Here is a 19,758-nt window from a genome sequence, read left to right as displayed (position 1 = left end):
TCTACAGAAAAATAATTAGGAATACTTCACATGTTTTTAAGAAATTAATGCCAAGAGAATGGGAAGTTATTTAAAATTTAGTTTACAGTAATTATACCTCTATAATATGTTTTTTCCCTGAAGATGGTTTGCATAGTATAGTCTGTTGCACAACAGAAGACTCAGTAGATTATAGAAAATATGACTATTAAAATCCTAAATATAAACTGAAGTAAACAAATTTACATTTTTCAGTTAAAGTTGGAATTGGTCTGCTAGGCCATGCTTAAGCAATTACACTGATGACTGGATACATGGATGAATGAATGAATATCTCAATAGTGGTTTGGGGATTTTTAATTCTCTGAAAGTGCATTAACAGACATAGGGTTTAAAGGTTGCAGAGTTTTTTCTTGTTACAATTATTTCACATTTTAACGTATTGAAGTAAGACCAGAGACTTTACTTACTAATATCAGTTCTGAATCTGTGAAGTACAAAGTTTTGAGTTTTGGTAATATTTGGTTCTCTGGGGTCAAGGTGGCTTTTCAGGTGAGTGACCCAAGACTATCATTCAGTTTAATTCAACACAATATTTTGGGCTGTGACAAAAAATGGTTTTCAGGATTAATATGAAAGGTAAAATGGTTTAGTGCCAAGAAATCAGAAAAAAGGCATCTCAGCACTGATGAGGCTTTCCCATGATGGGGGGATTTTGTCCTGCAAGGGGGACACAGATTTCATATCACTTCTCACTTTATTAAAAGTTTGTGAGGTTAATGTTAATTAACCTAAAATTAATGTAAATACATGAAGCGGAAAGAGCAAAGCAATGAGTATTAAAAGTAAACAGTACCTCGGCCCTCACTAATTTCCGTAGTTTTGAGGGAGGGAAAAGACACTGAGGAAAGCTGACTTCCCACAACCCCAGCAGCTTGTACCTCGCATCAACAGGGCAGTCTCTGGAGAAGTTTTCTCTTTACAATATATTACTCTGGAGCAGGTTGTGCCTCTCAGAAAGCATTCAGTGGAAATGGAAAGATGGATCTTTAGAAAACCTTAGGGACTCGACAGATTTAGATTCATGCTGTCTTGTGTTTCTAAAATGAGTCGATATGCACTAGTCAGTAGGTTTGAAAAGTATACAAATAATTAGTGAAGGGGTCACTTGTTTAAGGTCATCTTTCAGAATCTTACTGACCACTTCAGTTAGTCACAGCCAGTTTTTCCAAGGTTTTTAAGCACCTAGCTCTCATATGATGGTCATGGGAACTAAGCAGCAAACCAGCTTTAAGAATCTGCTTCTCTGGACAGGATTTTTTCTCCCCTGTGGGTGAGCAGAGGACCTGAGTGCAGCAGCAGCTTTCTGACAAGATCATCTTCAACCTGGGTAACAGGCCTGTCTTCAGAGTAAAAACGATATGCCACATGCACAGATGGTAGTGTCTGCTTCCCTCATTTAAAGTGAACAAATGAATGCATTTTTCTTCTTTAACATGTGAGATGGATCCCCTGTCGAGGTCATTTAACTGATAAAGTAGTGTTCCCATTAACACAGGCTGTTTCAGAGTACAATGATAAGACTTCTTTGCTATTCATTCAGATATCAGTGATTAGTAGAAACGGGAAGGAAAATGAATGAAGGTATTCTAGACTAGAATTTTAGATTCTCTGTTCCTAACAGTGTAGCTACCCACATACTTGCACCTATAATTTATCCCTCCTCCCCTGCCAAAAAAGAGGCTTAAACTGAATTGAAAATTTAGTCTTGCTATCAAATTTTTGTACCAAAATATATCTTAGTATCAAATTTTTTTCAGGGAATGAAATTAAATGAAATAAGATGTGCTTACTATGAATTATTTTTACTGTTTTAAATTGTAGATTCCACAACTTATGCACATTTTCTGTTTAATGCATTTGACACTGACCACAATGGGTCTGTAAGTTTTGAGGTAAGTGATGCTGTTACTTTTTTTTCTGCAGTTGAATAATTTGCCATTCCTTGTAATTAAGTCCAGTTTGGTGGCTTTTACTATATGGCTCACATTATGAAAAATTTAGCTTATGTGACTCAAGTTTTTCCAATGTATTATCAAAAGTCATTATTATTATTATTATTATTTTACAATTGTATATCCGAAAATGGTAACTCAGACTGTGCTGCTATGTAATATTTTAATAAATCTGTTCATTTAAAAGGTAACCCAATTTATACGCAAGTTACATAAAATAATGCTTATCTTCCTCCCTCCCTCTGCAAGGTGAGAAGGACTCTGAGCTACAACTAATGTTATGGGGATGACTCAGACAAAACAGGATTGCTCACACACTCTGTTAGTTTCCAGAAGTCTCTATAAAAAAAGGCTTTAAAGCAAATGAATTTAAAAGCACAAAAGTTTGAAATTCATCCTTCCTCCATTTAACTGTCCAATCTGTTTTCAAAATTCTGCCGTTCCCTGCTAAGGCCGATGCCATGACCTGCAAAGGATGATATCATCAATGCAATAACATGGTAAAAAGGGCAACTCACTGCAATAGTTTATACGAAATCAGGTTGTACAAAATACTGTGGAGGAGCCATTATTTTAAGCTATAAAATTAAAAAAACCCCTCAGTTCATTTGCAAAAGGCTATGTTTGCTTTTTCATGTTTTGCTTTGTTTTGTTTTGTTTATAATGGACGAATGATATCCTTACAACTTGAGATTGGATTGTGATAAATACACCCACTTTAAATTTGTTTAAATGTTCTATACATGTTTTTATGATTTACTTGAGTGAATGATGTTATGAGGTCTGACAGAAATTTTTCTAACAGCATTTTCATTGCTTTATTATTAATGTAATATGGGAGGAGAAGCCTCGCCAAGCAGGTGCACTGCCATCAGAAATCTATACCTCAACTGGGACTATAACCAGATCATTTTGTTGGGGACTATTTGCATTTATTTAAAAAAACATGAACCCCATCTAGCTTTTTTTGGGCAGCTGAAATCAATGGACTCCATGTGAAACTAGAAGCAGGAATGGAGGTTTTATTCACATCTTCTGTACGTAAATTAATTCTACAAGGAATCCTTCTGGTCAAATCAGCAACAGCAGAGGCAATGAGAGAAAACATTTTTAGCATCAGTTATTTAGGAAGTATTTCTGCTGTTATCATTAAGAATAATGAGAACAAAATAGGCTTTTGTATCTTTCCTGGACAATTTGTTGACATTTGCATCTCAGACACAAAGCCTTAAGAAGTGCAGTAGATATGAAGCCCTTTTTAAGGGATTTGAATATCTCAGAGTGCAGGTCTGTGTACAAAAAAGCTTTGGAATAAAATAAAGCAGAAAAATAAAAGAAGCAGTGTTTTTTTCATTGCCAAAACAGACATTTCCTGATTACTTTTGTTCAATATCGACTCAGACAGAGTCATCCACACTTTGGTATTATTTGCACTAATCGGGAATCCAGCATAATTTTATTGCTGTCAAAAGACTCTTTCTTCTGTGTCCTTGTACCGTGTAGCAGCATCATACTTACAAACTGTATGATAGTCATTCTAAAAGCATCCTCCTTATGTTAAAAATGTTTAGGCTTTTTCCAATCATGTGAAAGTAGTTATTGTGAAATGCGAAAAATACAATCACGTAATTTTTTTCCTGATCCTTTTTATCCTAGATGCAACTACACTATATTCATTCTGTACCAATCCATGCTCTAGCTTTCTAATTTCCATGAGAAAAAAAACAGCACAAAAGATGGAGAAAAAGGGTGTGATTTAAAAATTTAGAGAATAATCATTCATCCCAGTTTACTTTCTACATCCAAGTGTAGGAATAAATACAATTTAATATAATGATCTATGATGAAAAACACTTTTTGGCTCTCTTATATGTAAAAAGGATATGAAAAACTGAAATGGTACTGAAAGAATGTAGGAAAGAATGATATTTTTTGAGTGTTGCACTCTCCTTTTTCTAATGAAGCAGTGGTAGCTGGAGTTGTGGGGAAGAAGAGAGAATTTGTTCCAGCTTTTCACTCTTTTTTCCTCAATTTTTCAACCATCAACAATGAAGCGCTGGACTTTAGCACAACTTAAACACACGCCTTCATTGGATGAGATTGCTTGATGAGATTGCTATGTCATTAGGGTTATGTCATACCTAGATGTGTATACTCTCTGGTAAGAGTCAGGCTCTCCAACAGAAGCATTTTATGCAGCATAAAAACAAACTCATGGCAACAAACTAGCTGCTTGAATCTCTTTCTCCTTATCCCATGACTGTATCAATTTTGAGACTAACTTACTTCATTAGTTATTGCAACTAGTTTTGCTTTAATATGAGGGACAGAGTTTCAAAAAACCTAATGACCCAGCTATTGAAGGGCTCTTTTGGCATATTAGTGAACTGAAGTTCTTATTTCCATCAGAGACAGATGTGAAAGCAAAGTTTCCACTTGCTGCATGAATATTGCAACTGAACCAAAATTAAGATCTGGGCCTCAAGTCTATTTACACGGTCAGGAAAATTGAGGCTAAATAACTTCAGATATATAGGCAAAGGTAAAGCACATTGCACCCACATGCAAATATCCAAATCAGTATTAGATTGTTGTAGATGAATATTAAGGCTATTCTAAATGTGACCTTGATGAGAGGAAAGACATTCAGTAATTCCACCAATTCTCAGTGCCTTAAAGTACAAAGCTGTGCCCAAATGCAATGGACATGTTTAAAGCTTTTTGTCATTTTTAATCAAAAACAAACTTGTATTTGTTTCTCCAAAGAATGATTAATAATTCTTAGCAAAGTTGTTGATGATTTTCTGATTGTTTTATTCCACAACTGTTACCTAAGAATTTTACACTATGTGCTGGTTTTGGCTGAGATAGGGTTAACTTTCTTCATAGCAGCTAGTATGGGGCTGTGTTTTGGCTTTGGGCTGGAAACAGTGTTGATACACAGGGATGTTTTAGTTACTGCTGAGCAGTGCTTACACAGAGTCACAGAATCACAGAATCACTAAGGTTGGAAAAGACCTGTAAGATCATCAAGTCCAACCATTACACACACAAAAAAAAAAAAAAAAAAACAAAACACACCACACAAAAAAAAACCCCACCCACCCATGAAAACCACCACACACAAAAAAAAAAAAACCCAAAAAAACCAAACCTCCCAACAAAAACCCCACCCACACCACACAGCACCATGCCCATCAAGCCACATCCCACAATGCCACATCCACACGCTCCTTGAATACCTCCAGGGAGGGTGACTCCACCACCTCCCTGGGCAGCCTGTTCCACTGTGTTACCACTCTCTCAGTAAAGAACTTTTTCCTAATATCCACTCTGAATCTCCCCTGGCGCAACTTGAGGCCATTTCCTCTAGTCCTGTCACTCGTCACTTGGGAGAAGAGACCAACACCCACCTCTCTGCAACCCCCTTTCAGGTAATTGTAGAGAGCGATAAGGTCTCCCCTCAGCCTCCTCTTCTCCAGACTGAACAACCCCAGCTCCCTCAGCCGCTCCTCATAAGACTTGTGCTCCAGACCCCTCACCAGCTTCGTCGCCCTTCTCTGGACACGCTCCAGCACCTCAATGTCTTTCTTGTAGTGAGGGGCCCAAAACTGAACACAGCATTCGAGGTGCGGCCTCACCAGCGCCGAGTACAGGGGCACGATCACCTCCCTGCTCCTGCTGGCCACACTGTTTCTGATACAGGCCAGGATGCCGTTGGCCTTCTTGGCCACCTGGGCACACTGCTGGCTCATCTTCAGCTGTCAACCAGCACCCCCAGGTCCTTTTCTGCGGGGCAGCTTTCCAGCCACTCATCCCCAAGCCTGTAGCGTTGTCTGGGGTTGTTGTGGCCAAAGTGTAGAACCCGGCACTTGGCCTTGTTGAACCTCATACAATTGGCCTGGGCCCATCGATCCAGCCTGTCCAGATCCCTCTGCAGAGCCTTCCTACCCTCGAGCAGATCAACACTCCCGCCCAACTTGGTGTCGTCTGCAAACTTGCTGAGGGAGCACTCGATCCCCTCATCCAGATCATCGATAAAGATATTAAACAAGACCGGCCCCAAAACTGAGCCCTGGGGGACTCCGCTTGTGACCGGCCACCAGCTGGATTTAACTCCATTCACCACAACTCTCTGGGCTCGGCCATCCAGCCAGTTTTTAATCCAGCGAGGAGTACACCTGTCTAAGCCACGAGTCGCCAGCTTCTCCAGGAGAATACTGTGGGAGACAGTGTCAAAGGCTTTGCTGAAGTCCAGGTAGACAACACCCACAGCCTTCCCCTCATCCACTAGACACGTCACCTGGTCATAGAAGGAGATCAGGTTGGTCAAGCAGGACCTGCCTTTCCTGAACCCGTGCTCGCTGGGCCTGATCCCTTGGTTGTCCTGCACGTGTCCTGTGAGCGCCCTCAAGATGAGCCTCTCCATAATCTTCCCTGGCACCGAGGTCAGGCTGACAGGCCTGTAGTTCCCCGGATCCTCCTTCCAGCCCTTCTTGTAGATGGGCATCACATTGGCAATCCTCCAGTCATCCGGGACCTCCCTCGTTGACCAGGACTGTTGATAAATGATGGAGAGTGGCTTGACAAGCTCCTCCACCAGCTCCCTCAGCACCCTTGGGTGGATGCCATCAGGCCCCATAGACTTGTGAGTGTCCAGGTGGCATAGCAGGTCATTAACTGCTTCCTCCGGGATCATGGGGAGCCTATTTTGCTCTCCATCCCTGTCTTCCAGCTCAGGGAGACGGATACCCTGAGGATACCTGGTCTGGCTATTGAAGACTGAGGCAAAGAAGACATTAAGTACCTCAGCCTTTTCCTCATCCTTCGTGACAATGTTCCCTCCCGCATCCAGTAAAGGATGGAGATTCTCCTTGGCTCTCTTTTTGTTGTTAATGTATTTATAGTATTTTTTGTTGTCCCTCACGACCGTGGCCAGGTTGAGCTCTAGCTGGGCTTTTGCCTTTCTAATTCCCTCCCTGCATGACCTAACGAGGTCCTTGTATTCTTCTTCACTTGCCTGCCCCTTCTTCCAGAGGTGATAAATTCTCTTTTTTTCCCCAAGCCTCAGCAAAAGCTCCTTGTTCAGCCAGGCCGGTCGTCTTCCCCACTGGCTCTTCTTACGGCACATGGGGACTGCCTGCTCCTGCACCTTCAAGATTTCCTTCTTGAAGAAGGTCCAGCCTTCCTGGGCCCCTTTGCCCTTCAGGACCGTCTCCCAAGGGACCCTCTTGACCAATGTCCTGAACAGGCCAAAGTCTGCCCTCCAGAAGTCCATGGTAGCAGTTTTGCTGACCCCCCTCCTTACTTGGCTAAAAATTGAAAACTCTGTCATTTCATGGTCGCTAAGCCCACGACGGCCTCCGACCTTCACTTCTCCCACCAGACCCTCACTGTTCGTAAAGAGTAGGTCAAGCAGGGCACCTTCCCTGGTAGGCTCCCTTACCAGCTGCGTCAGGAAGTTATCTTCCACACACTCCAGGAACCTCCGGGACTGTTTCCTCTCGGCTGTGTTATACTTCCAGCAGACATCTGGTAAGTTGAAGTCCCCCACAAGAACAAGGGATTGCGACTGTGAGGCTTCTGCCAGTCGCTTGTAGAACGCTTCATTGGCTTCTACGCCCTGGTTGGGTGGTCAAGGCCTTTTCTGCTCCTCACACCACCCCACCAGCGAGTAGGCTGGGGGTGCACGAGAAATTGGGAGGGGACACAGCCGGGACAGCTGACCCCAGCTGACCAAAGGGATATTCCATACCATATGATGTCATGCTCAGTATATAAAGCTGGGGGAAGAAGAAGGAAAGTGGGGACATTCGGAGTAATGGCGTTTGTCTTCCCGAGCGACCGTTACGCGTGATGGAGCCCTGCTTCCCTGCAGATGGCTGAACACCTGCCTGCCGACGGGAAGTGGGGAATGAATTCCTTCTTTTGCTTTGCTTCTCTGCTTGGCTTTTGCTCTACCTATTAAACTGTCTTTATCTCAGCTCACGAGTTTTCTCACTTTTACCCTTCTGATTCTCTCCCCCATCCCACCTGGGGGGGAGTGAGTGAGCGGCTGTGGGGGGCTTAGTTGCCAGCTGGGCTTAAAGCACGACACACTGATTAATTAATTAACAAGCATGTTAACTGAGTTCCATAGGAGAGTCCGGAATTAACCTACCTTGTTATATCTTATTTTATGTCTTAAGATCAAACACAACTTTGGTATTTCACTAATAATAACAGTGATAAACGGTCGTTGTCTCCAAGGCAGTAATATAAGGGTAGCAGCTTAATGAATGTATCCAATTGTGATTCTCTGTGTTCAATACAAAAAGCCTTGTTCATGTCATGTAGGAAATGAGCTAATTTTTCTCAGACAGTGGTGATCTCATAAGCATTTTAATACCAGCTGGTATGAAGCAGCTGCAAAGCAATGTATTTCCTTTTAACAGCAGCTCCTCCTTAGTGACCTTAGTTTTACGTGCACCAGGGCTCCACCTCTTCTGTGACTAACATTCATCACTTGATTCCTTTCCAAAATCCTAAGGGCTAAATCCACAAATGGATTTAGGTCCTTGCCTACCTACTTCTTCTGGCCTTGAACAAGACATAAAGGAACACATGATCAGGTGGAATAATTTTAAGCTGTCCCATGGATTTAAGATAGCACATATTAAGCTTGTTAATTAATTTATTAATGAACTAGTTCTCCCCAAAGATTTACTGAGGGATAAAGCAATCAGAAAGTCATCAACAACCTTGCTAAGAGATAATTAATCACTGCTGGAAAAACAAACAAATAGGAGTTAAGCCTAGGTCACAACCTGAGGCTCTATATAGCTCTAGTGCAGAACTGAAATGTGGGCAGGCTGTGATACTGAGCACACAGACTCTCCCATACTGGTGCAACGATGCTCCATTTCGCAACCCTTCAGTGAGACATCCCCCTTTCTTGCAGAATCAGTTAGGCACAGGAGACTTTGGAATTTAATTGAGGTTTTCAGCAAGAATTGAGGTCTTGCTCAGCAAGAAGCTAGAAAGTTGGAAATAAGAAGCTGTGGAATGGAGTAAAGGCAAGTACCAAAGCACAGACTTCTGTGCTTCTAGCTCTGCTGTCACAGACTGAAGAAAGACCTGACCTAGAGTTGTGTCTCAGTCTAGACTTCCTCCAGAGTTTTAGGCTCCTTTGTAACCCCAGATCAGATGCGCCTTTCCTTAGGTGCACAGCTGAGCAGGACTGTCCCTCTCAGTGGACAGTGTTGGCATCCTTAGGGGATGTAAGTGTCCGAGCAGTACTGTGAATCTTGCTTCAAAAATAAATAGGCTCTAAAAGTAGAATCCCCCTCTCTCCAGAAATCAGATGTCTAAACTAGGAAGGAAAGCAAATCTGGGTACACTAATACTGTAGTGGGGACTTGGGTTCATGCTCCGTGCTAAATGGTGTGCCTGATTCAAGTGTCAGTGAGTTGGTGGTAACAAGCATATAGACAGATGCTCTCTGAGCTTAGCTGCTACCCTAAGTACTGTTGCTTTATTATGGCATCCTGCACAGGATTACTAGCTTAACAGCCAGCATAGCTATCATGCTCCTGAGAGGCACATTGCCTTCCACCATGCAGAGCCTTTTTCTCTTTGAGGACCTAGCCCAAAATGCCCTGTGGTTTTAGCCTATGTCCATTGAATCAGATTTTCCATTTCTGTATGATTTTACTGCGATATTCTTTAATTGCATGAAAATAAGTATGTAGAAATACCCCATCCTAACTGGTCCTTATTCAAGTCATCACAACTTCGTCCTATGGTAAGTCCTTTCTATCGTTCCTGAGATGGACTTCTGCACAATACTCGGACAAAGGCAATGCACCCGAACTGAACTATGTATGATTTCCAAACATGTTGATGCACATGTTGATGCAATATGGAAGGAGATGACCCACTCTTGAAAAGTTTAGAGCACACGTCTAGAAGGTTTTAAGTTGTCTCAGCTTTTATAAGGACATTCAGTCCTATGCAAACCAGCATAAGGTCAAGGTTTTTTTGATGCATGGTTTTTAACACTGATGATAGAAGGGCAGCCTTGCAAATAGGAATATAAATGATGCCAGGAAGCCAGCTAATATATGGGTAGTGCATCAAAGAAAGGAAGAAAGAGAAATAATCAATCATGAAAAGAAAAACAGATATGGTTTAGATAGAATAAATGCAAAAATGTTGCTGGTGACATTAAAAATAAATTCAGAGTTCTGAAATATAATACTTTAAGAGAATAAAGTTAATGGAGACCTTTGCAAAGGACTTCAGGAAAAGCTATATCAAGAATGTAAAACTGCAGAAAAGATGTAAAGAAATGGTACTGAATTAAGAAGGTTAATTTCCTAATGCTGTAATGTGATCAAATCTGTTCTGAATTTCTTGAACATTTTAATACTTACTAGTACACTGTTAAAGAGCTGTTTGGAGATTTAACCCTGTGACCCTCAATTATTCATGGAGATGTAGACAAGTTCAGCAAAACTCTTTCAAGATTCATGTACCCATTTACCCCAAAGGGCACATATAACAATAACACAGAAATTTATGACAGACTAAGAAAACCCAGAGCACACAACTTGAATTGTTAAAAAGACTGAAGCTGTCGAAAGAGCTGTCTGTGCCTACCAGACCATCTGAGGCTGTGATATCTGTGTATGCTTCGCTGTATTGGGTGTACTTTTCTGTCTGTGTGGTACATCAAACCTTTGTGATTTATGTCTAACCTCAGTGCAGTCTTTTCCATTGTTCCTGTTTTGAGGAAATGCATAAACTTTGCTGGTACAGATAAGAAATTTTTCAGTTTTTACAGTCTCTTTAATGTTACTCTAAGACTTCCTGCATGTCTTTGCCAATGATGTGGAAATGCACATTTAAATATAAGCTCTTGCCATATTCTGCTCAACCTATTATGGTGACAATTTCACAGGCTTATGGGTTTACAAGCTTATCAAATTGAAAAAGGTGGAGGAGACAGGGAAAAAAAGCCATTGTTTAAAAAAGAGTTAACATGCTAAGAACTACAGAAGACAGGTGATGACACATCCAACCTGAATGATGCTCACTAAATGTACATGAGGTTTGTGCTGTCAAAAGAGTATTAATTATGAAACAAAAATCTATAACCAAGTACTATATATAAATAATCTCAAAAGTAATCTGATTTATTTTTGTAGAATAGCTTTACAGCAATAGAGCACTGGCAGGTCACAAAACCATTAAGGTGGCACATGGACATATAATAAATATTATTCCCTATCATATTTCCAATAAAAGGTTTAAGTATTGAGGTGTACTATAGCGTACACAAAGTTTCAAATGTTGACTGCAGCAGACTGATCTAAGAGGTCTGGGAACCACATATTCTACTTCCAACAAGGTATAGATTTAACAAGAATTTAATGTTCCTTAGTAGATAGTTCTCCCAAAATTGGTCTCCTGTGCTTGGATTAATCTAACTCCCACCTAAGCTTTTTTTTTGGACCATTAAACCATGGGGATTGCTTTTCCCTGGTTTTAAGTTCAACAGCAACTGCTTATGTGAGGCATTTCAGAGGATAAATCCACTAACAGAAAATTATGGCTTATTTTATAGAAAATTACTTAATTTACTACTTAATTATGAGTGTAGCATACAGTGCATAGACTGTTAATTATTTAAATAACCAGCAATCCTTAACACTTACTATGAAGCAAAAGAAAGAAACAACCCATCTTTCCAGACTTCCGTGCTTCTGACAAATGCATTATTCCGGATTTCTGAGTGTTTGTGAAAAACTGCTCAGTTCCAAACTGACCAAGACCTTTTGTCTATTTAGGATTTTGTTATGGGTCTCTCAATTCTACTCCGAGGGACAGTACAGGAGAAACTGAACTGGGCTTTCAATTTGTATGATATAAATAAGGATGGATATATAACTAAAGAGGTAAGGTCTACTTTTTACACTAATCACTGAAACTAAAGGGTGCATATATAAGTCCTGCTTTCAAAGAAGAATGGCTTCATTCTCAAATCAGACATGTTAACAAATAAACATCTAACATATTATGAAACTAGACATGCTAAAAAATAAAGTAATTTTCTCGTTTTAAAGAGATATATAAAGATTGAAAAGGGAAAATCATCACAGAAATTGTAAAAGGTCAGAATTCTCCAGGTACAGAAATGTTTGGCTTCAACTTATGCTTATGTATTGGCACATAGTCACTAGAATAAAGTAGTTCAGTAGGATATTTGGACAAAAAAGAATTAAGTGGGCCACAACTGTTAACGCATTTTCTAAATCTACTTCTAAAAACTTTTACTTGACACAGAATTTATATAAAAAGATTCCTACATCTTTCACTCTGCAAGGATTTAAACACATACTTAAATTACAGTGGGAACAAATGAGTGCCTTCATAAAAATATATGGTTTTTCAAAATTGGGTATTTGTGTAAATACATATATTACACTTATAATTTTATTCTTGTATAAAAACACTTTGTGATTATTATAAAAAGGCTATCTATTCAATAATTTCTCAGCATACTGGCAGATGACTTTTTTTTATAATTCTTATTATAGTTTTTACAAGCCACTCTATTAAGAAAATTCAAAGCTTTTGATATAAAAGGAGGAGTCTTTGCATATATGCAGGTGTGTGCATGGGTGTTTCTATCTTCTCTAGGGAAAACTTAGTTGTAAGAAGCTGATGTGCTTTGACCATTCACTTGGTGTTACAAAACTTCTTTTCCTGTTTAGTTTTATTCACAAGACGTCCAGAGATTCTTCCCACAATCCACGAACTTGCACATATTCTAAATAATTTAAAATCAAAATCATACATCTGCATCTATTTAACAAGTTTATCTATGAAAGCTGAACAAACATGCTAGAATTTCTAGGAACACAGTAGTTCCTTCTTGAAGCTGTTCAGTCATAAAATAACAGGCACAATCTCAAAATTTTATTTTAAAAGGTAAATCCTAAAAGTAATTTATGTGTTCTGAGTCAAAGCAGTGTCTGCAACGCACCTTACATTACACAGAAATATTTTTTTCTCTTCAGGAAATGCTTGATATCATGAAAGCAATATATGATATGATGGGGAAATGTACCTATCCTGTTCTCAAGGAGGATGCACCTAGACAACACGTGGAAACGTTTTTCCAGGTGGGTTGAGTAACATAGGGAGCCAAAAAGTCTGCTCTGTTAGCAGGTATGGAAAGATTTTCATTGTTGTAACAGCATTGCATATTCTACCAATTTTGTAATTCTTTTTCTTGTCTGTGGTTCCATCCCAAGTTTCTCAGATCTACTCATTACACCTTGTTTTTTCAACAATAAGCTCCTTAAGCTTATTCTAGTATATCACTTACTACATCTTTAGAGCATTTTTGCCTGGTTGTTCCTAGGCTGACACATAACTGAAATGAATAATAAAAAGGACTTGTCTTACACAGGATTTCAGGAGCATAAACATACATTCTTATTCTTTCTGAACAGAAAATGGACAAAAACAAAGACGGAGTAGTTACCATAGACGAATTCATCGAGAGCTGCCAGAAAGTAAGCACCCAGTGATAAGTATTGAACCTGTATCTGTTGGCTAATGCTATCCTAGTGCTACACAGATTTCTGGAGTGATAGTGATGGTAATCCCAATATCAGGGACAGTATTTTCCCAAGGTAGGGTATGTACGTACACTATTATACAAAAACACTAAGAACGTAAATAAATTTGTGACCTGAATCCGTAGTAGACATGTTATATACAAGCTGTCATTGCTTATTAGACAACTGTGTCTGCATCCCCTCTCTTTTTAACAGCATTTTGTTTGTACTTGACAGCAAAAAGTTTCTTCACATTCAGCTAAATATTTATTTCTAACTTCTGCCCACACTGGGGAACACATTCCTGTTACAAATGGCATATAGTCACAGCAATAATAATAATATTGCTTGACAATTTATCACCTATAGGAGCATTTCTCAAACAGTGAGTCATGACCTGTTGGAGGCCTTAGAAAGGGAGAGCGCAAGGAGCTTGGAAAGTGTTGGATAGCAGGAGTTAACAGCAGGCAAATTTTCTCAAGGCAAGGGAGTGAGAACTGATTGTGATTATCAATTGCAAGTGTTTACACTACCCAGGTGGCTGTTAATTTTCTTCAACGGCTGAAAGCAGCTCATTGCCTCTTGAGCCAGGAATGAGAATAAACTTCTGCAGCAGGAATTACAGCTTGATTTCACTCCTCTGCCCTTCAGAAACTGGCTTGCTCTCAGACCAGGAGATGATACGAGGAAAGATAAGTTGTATTCTCAGAAATTTAAGGAACTGCTGTTAATTTGTCAGTTAATTTGTGAGTTAAAAAACACAAGAAACATGGTATAGTACAAAATGATGACAAGTCTTTAGCATGGTAAGAGGTTGTTATGTACAGTGAAGTGTCACATTAGACTTAGTGATAAGATAGGCTTGATTACATTATGCAAAATGATATGGCAAATAAAACCAACACCATTTGTTACAGTGAGAAATATACTGAATCATAGTAATGCTCTGCTGATGCCTTGGCCTTGTCCAGGCTGACTCTGATTAATACGAAGCTGACACAGACCAGCAATATAGCCTGTGTGTATTGCTTCTTATCTCCTATACCAAGAAGAGAGTAGTAGATAAGAGACAGGAGAGAAGATGACTAGCAAGATAAATGCCATTAGGGAGTGATAGATTTATAACCATTTGGAATAGGGAAAGCTGGACAGGAAATAGCGAAGATGCTCTAGAATTGGTAAATTTTTATATGCATTTGTAGTTATTCTTTGGGATTGCTCTCATGAGCACAGCTATCTAGTAAGTGATTCTCTGATTTATTTTAATCCACTGATTTTGGGGGATGAAAGAAAGACAACAGCTCTTCTAACCGTGGCTGTTCTGTATATCCTTAGCAATGGATATTGGATAGTGTCTTATCTGTCGGCAGTGCTCTATTGCATTGACCATAGTTCTAGCTTGTCAGTCTTGCTCAATAGGAAAGAAAGGCATTTGCTTTGCTAAAGCTGAGTGATCATCTGAAACAGAGATGACATTTATCTCCCAGCTGAAGTCTGCAGAGTTCTGGAAATTAAATGAATGATTAATCTGGATATGACAGCCATTATGGTGATGGGCTGAGTGATTAATTTACAAAGAAAACTGGCACCTTCAGTAAGGATTTGCCTGCTCTCCTTTTCCAATGTGATTCGCAGTTTCTCAGTTCTGTTAGAAAATTTCTTATTTACCTCTTCTGAGTATTCAGAATACATGTGAGAGAGATGCTTTCTAAACCACTGCATGACGGAGACACCATTTTCATCTTGCCACTTACCTCACCTTCACTTGCTTTTAACTTCAAAAATGGCAATGTTTTTTCATACAAAAAGTATCTCACCGCCTAATTTTTTTGTCTCTCTACCTACTAAGACCTGTTCTTCTATTAAGACTTCTGAGCTGCAAAGTGTGTAATTCATGTTTATATCAGGATTTGGTTTCAGAAATGAGTTTGGGGTTAGGATTCAATCCAAGTCCTTCAAGAAAATTGATTCAGGAGTTAATGTGGCTTCAGCCTTTTCAGGATTACATTTTTCACAAAGGACAGTAGTGGCTGCTTTCTTTTAAGACATAGCTGTAGGAAAACCTTTTTTTAATATCCTAATGGGTACGAGACTGATCTAAAAAGGTAAGGTTCAGGTTCCTTTCTTTCCTCAGCAGGCAGTAAGTCACATCACTCCAGGAGTGAGGAGCCTCATCTTTCATGAGCATTTAACAATGCCAACACCAAAATTAAATGATCCTGTGATCCTTCCTGTAGTAAATCTGCCTGGTTTTTAGACCTGCCATGCACTATCTTTATGTTTTCCATATGTTCTTATGTTATGGAAAAACATTGGTTATTGTTATTGCCCTTCATTCAGTACCTCTTTTTGAAGCTGTAAAGTACTCACTTAATCAATTTTTCCTCCTAGGGAAACCAGTCCACACCTTTAATTATCCTTGGTCCTCTCTCTAGAGAGAACTGCTAGTTCTACTATTACCTTTGATTTACCAGGATCAGGACATTCAGGATAGGGGCACAGCATGCCTGCTGCTCCTTAGGCTTTGACAGCTATGGTGGCTTCCTCATCTACAAACCCTCCTTTGGCATTAAGGCTGATGTTAGAGCACATCTCAAAACCTTTCCTGCCAGTTTGCATAACAAATGACTGTACCTCAGACCTTGGAATGGGAACGCCCATTGATGAATATGGCAGCCAGCATCTGGTGCACCTGAAAATATGCTAAAGGTATACAGAGGATATTTTTGACAGCCCCTAGGTTTCAGCTCAAGATGTGAGATTAGAGTCAAAACAGTGCCAAGAGACAAGCACTACCAAATACCCTCAACCAAACTCCAAAGCTCAGATCCCCTCCAGTTTGCATCTTAAAACAGACTAGAAGCCTGTTCTGCCAGCGAAAGGCTGCAGAAGCCTTTTCTTTGAATGATTTCTCAGGCAAGAGTTGCCAGCCTCTGAGAACTGCCATTCCTCTATTTTGAGTTGGAAGACAAATTAGTGGGTCTTAGAAGTGCATCCCTTTTACTGGTGTTTTGTCATAACTAGGGAAAGCATGGCATGCTTACTTTAAGACCAAGAAGGAACACAGCAGAGCATATCTGAATACAAAGGCTCCAATTCAGGTTCCTGGGACAGGTTCCTGAGATTTCTTTTTTGTAGTATCAAGAGCCTCTGGTGTGTTCTTTAAACACTCACTGTACATGCGTGTGCCTTTTTTAAAATCACCTCCTTGTGCTGAGTACTGGTTTGGCACAACTATCAATGCAGCAGCACTGTACAGCCTGAGGTATACAGCAGGTTCAAGACTCTTAATTCACAGTCCCAATGCAAAGAATGGCCTGTCCATTCACAAAGTGTTAAGCAGTTATGCAGGGAATTACAGAGCATTCAGGCTTTGAGCATGGTCTTTTCTGGTCACTGGGTATAAGGACCTATCTTTGCCCATGATTAATAAGGACAGCAAAGGTGCTTTCCCTCATCCTCCCTCTATCTTGGACAGGGAATGTGTATGACCCGATTCCCCTGCCCTCCCCACCCTGCATACTCATGTGCTTGAATGCCAGCCTGCCACCCAGGCTCCAGGAGTCTCCCTGCTCCCACAGGAGAGATGGACTATCCTGTTCTAAGTGTGCTGGACTGAGTCCCAGAAAGCAGCTGCTGTCTGTCCTGCTTTGTGCAAGTTACCAAATAGCAGAGATGATAGGTCTTGGGAAACAGTAGTGTAGCTAACTCAAGGTCTAGGCGTTACCCAGTTCCTTACCTGTCTCCTTTCACTGCTAGCGGAAAATGATCTGACTTGGGCATTGCTGCCTATCTACAGCAGCACCATGAAGAACAGAGGCAAAGGACTAAGGCATGTATAGGTGAATGTCAGGCTAAATGACTTAAAGGTCCTTCTGATAATGATAAAAACACTTCTGGGATAGAGATTTTCTGCAGGAGTAAGCCATTCCATACACAATGCTGATGGCTCTGGGCTAGCCTGAAAACAAAGCAGCCGTCTCAAAGTTGGGTTGAAGTTAGGTCAGATCTGGCTAAGCTCATTCATCCATGTTTTATGCTTCATACGGACTATGCTTCATATGCAGTAACACCTCCTAATGTCTTGAGTTAGGAATCATTAAACAAACCTATTACAAAAAACTTTTTAGAAAAATGTACTGGAAAAAAGAGGCAAATGAGAAAGATACACTTGTCAAAGAATTCTAATGCAAGCATCTGCTTTATTTTTTTTTTAAGATGGGGAAAAAAAGCTACTAACAGTCACCATGTTCCAAATATTATGACAAAGCTATATTTTCTTGTGAAGACTTTTCCTGTTTGACTGACTAAAAGAGGGGCATTTGGAAGTCTTCTGTATAGAAAGAGCAAACTTCAGAAATATAGAACTGATTTTAGAAAACTACTAGTTTCATTAGTGACTATACATATATTAGAAAATTGCTTGGAACTGTCAAAACACTGTTTCTAAATTAAGAACATGTTGTTTGCTTTGAACATTTGCTGAGCTTAGTTGGCAATGTATATACAAAAGCATTTGTAAATAATTAAATGACAAATGATTCCAGTTAAACCAAACTTTAACCTTACATTAGTCAATGATCTTCAATGTTATATTGATGTTTCAAAACAATGCAGTGGGAAAAAGTTAGTCTATTTTAATTTCTAGTAATTTTGTACAGGAAATTTCCTATACAAACTTTTTAAGCATTAACCTACATAACAGATTTATTTTAAATTACATATCATTGCTTTCATAAGTTAGTTTATCAGCACAAAATAATGCGCAGATCACTTCTTACAGCAACAGCAATTGAGATGACATACGGAATCAAAGATGAAAACCCCACCGTGCATGTTTCGTAATATAAATTAAGAAAATTATTCAGACTTGTCATTTTCTACAAACCAAATCACCTACTAGACTGAACAGTGAATAATTTAACTGGAAATTGATACTGATCATGTGTTATTGGAACATTAACGTACAGAAGGCCTACATACATTTCAGTAGTGGAGAATACTATGAGATAATCTTTCTAAGAAGTGGGGGGTTTATGCCTCTTTCATGAAACTTCCTAAAATATTCTATCAAATTCAGTCTTTTTATTCAGTAGAATTAAAGGTGGCTAGATTATCTCTCAAGAAAGTACTAAATAGTGTGCATTCAGATTAAAAAAGAGGATGATTACAGTGGAGACCAGCAAATGCTAAATGAGCATGTATTCTTGCTACTTAAATGTAGTAAGAATGTAGTCGTCTTCTTAAAGGTACTCTTGTATTGTGTATATATATTGCATTGTGCAACCACCTGTTGGTCCAGAAGCGCCACCAGATATGGTCTACTGCGAGTAAAATTTTTCTTCTATACACTGAAAGGTAAATGTTACAAAAAAATTATTTTTTTCCTGACTGATGTGCTTATTTGATCAGCATTATTTACTGATAAAAACTGGAGTACAGAGTGATGCATCAGTAAGCATTATGCAGAACTTGGAAGTTGAAGGTTTTGTTACCTACCTAATGCAAAGCAATCAGAAAGCAGAAGTAGCATGGGAAAGCAGTCAGCATCTTTCAATGTGAACACACAAAAAATCTGAGCTGAGGAGTCGGAGTGTTGCGGTGATACTTGCGGAATTGACTGATTCTTCGGTTCATACAAAGATGCACATATTAATCTATTTTATTTTAGAGTCATCCCTAGCTATTCAATAGGATGCCTTAGAATTGCAAAAAGGCTCCTGTGTATGATACACAGGACTAGCAATTTTATGTACAGATTCACACTTCAGATATGACAATTATTCCTTGAGTATTTATTGTCTACATGTATTTTGTTATACTGGATATAAACTTATAACCTCTGAAATACTAAAGACTTAATTTTCTTAACATGCTATTGTATTCTTGACATCATAGTTTTGGTTTAATTAATATATACAAAAATCTATTTCAGCATAGATCCATTAACAGCCTTTTCCGGCTAACAATTTCTCCAAACAAGCTGAAAAATAATGTTGTCGTTAACTACAATACAGTTAGTTCTACCCAATTTCACTATAGATATTTGCCAACTACATTTGTAATGGTGTATGATTTTTGGGGTTTTTTTTGTTGTCTTTTTACAGGATGAGAATATAATGCGATCCATGCAGCTCTTTGAAAATGTGATTTAA

The 19,758-nt window shown here is 39.2% G+C and overlaps 1 protein-coding gene across 5 annotated transcripts in view; it reads left to right on the top strand.

The window, feature by feature from the left end:
- KCNIP4 (potassium voltage-gated channel interacting protein 4) overlaps positions 1-19,758 on the top strand; it is a 361,068-nt gene extending 341,310 nt beyond the window's left edge. For all 5 annotated transcript variants that reach the window (XM_059817596.1, XM_059817595.1, XM_059817594.1 and 2 more), the window contains 5 exons: positions 1,864-1,934; positions 11,825-11,932; positions 13,058-13,162; positions 13,496-13,558; positions 19,711-19,758. In XM_059817596.1, the coding sequence (XP_059673579.1) occupies positions 1,864-1,934; positions 11,825-11,932; positions 13,058-13,162; positions 13,496-13,558; positions 19,711-19,758 (395 nt within the window). The remainder of the gene's footprint in view (positions 1-1,863; positions 1,935-11,824; positions 11,933-13,057; positions 13,163-13,495; positions 13,559-19,710) is intronic.

Source organism: Gavia stellata, chromosome 5 (assembly GCF_030936135.1).
Source record: "Gavia stellata isolate bGavSte3 chromosome 5, bGavSte3.hap2, whole genome shotgun sequence".
NCBI lineage: Eukaryota > Metazoa > Chordata > Aves > Gaviiformes > Gaviidae > Gavia > Gavia stellata.
The sequence above is the reverse complement of the archived record's forward strand: the minus strand, read 5'-3'. Positions and strand labels throughout refer to the sequence as shown.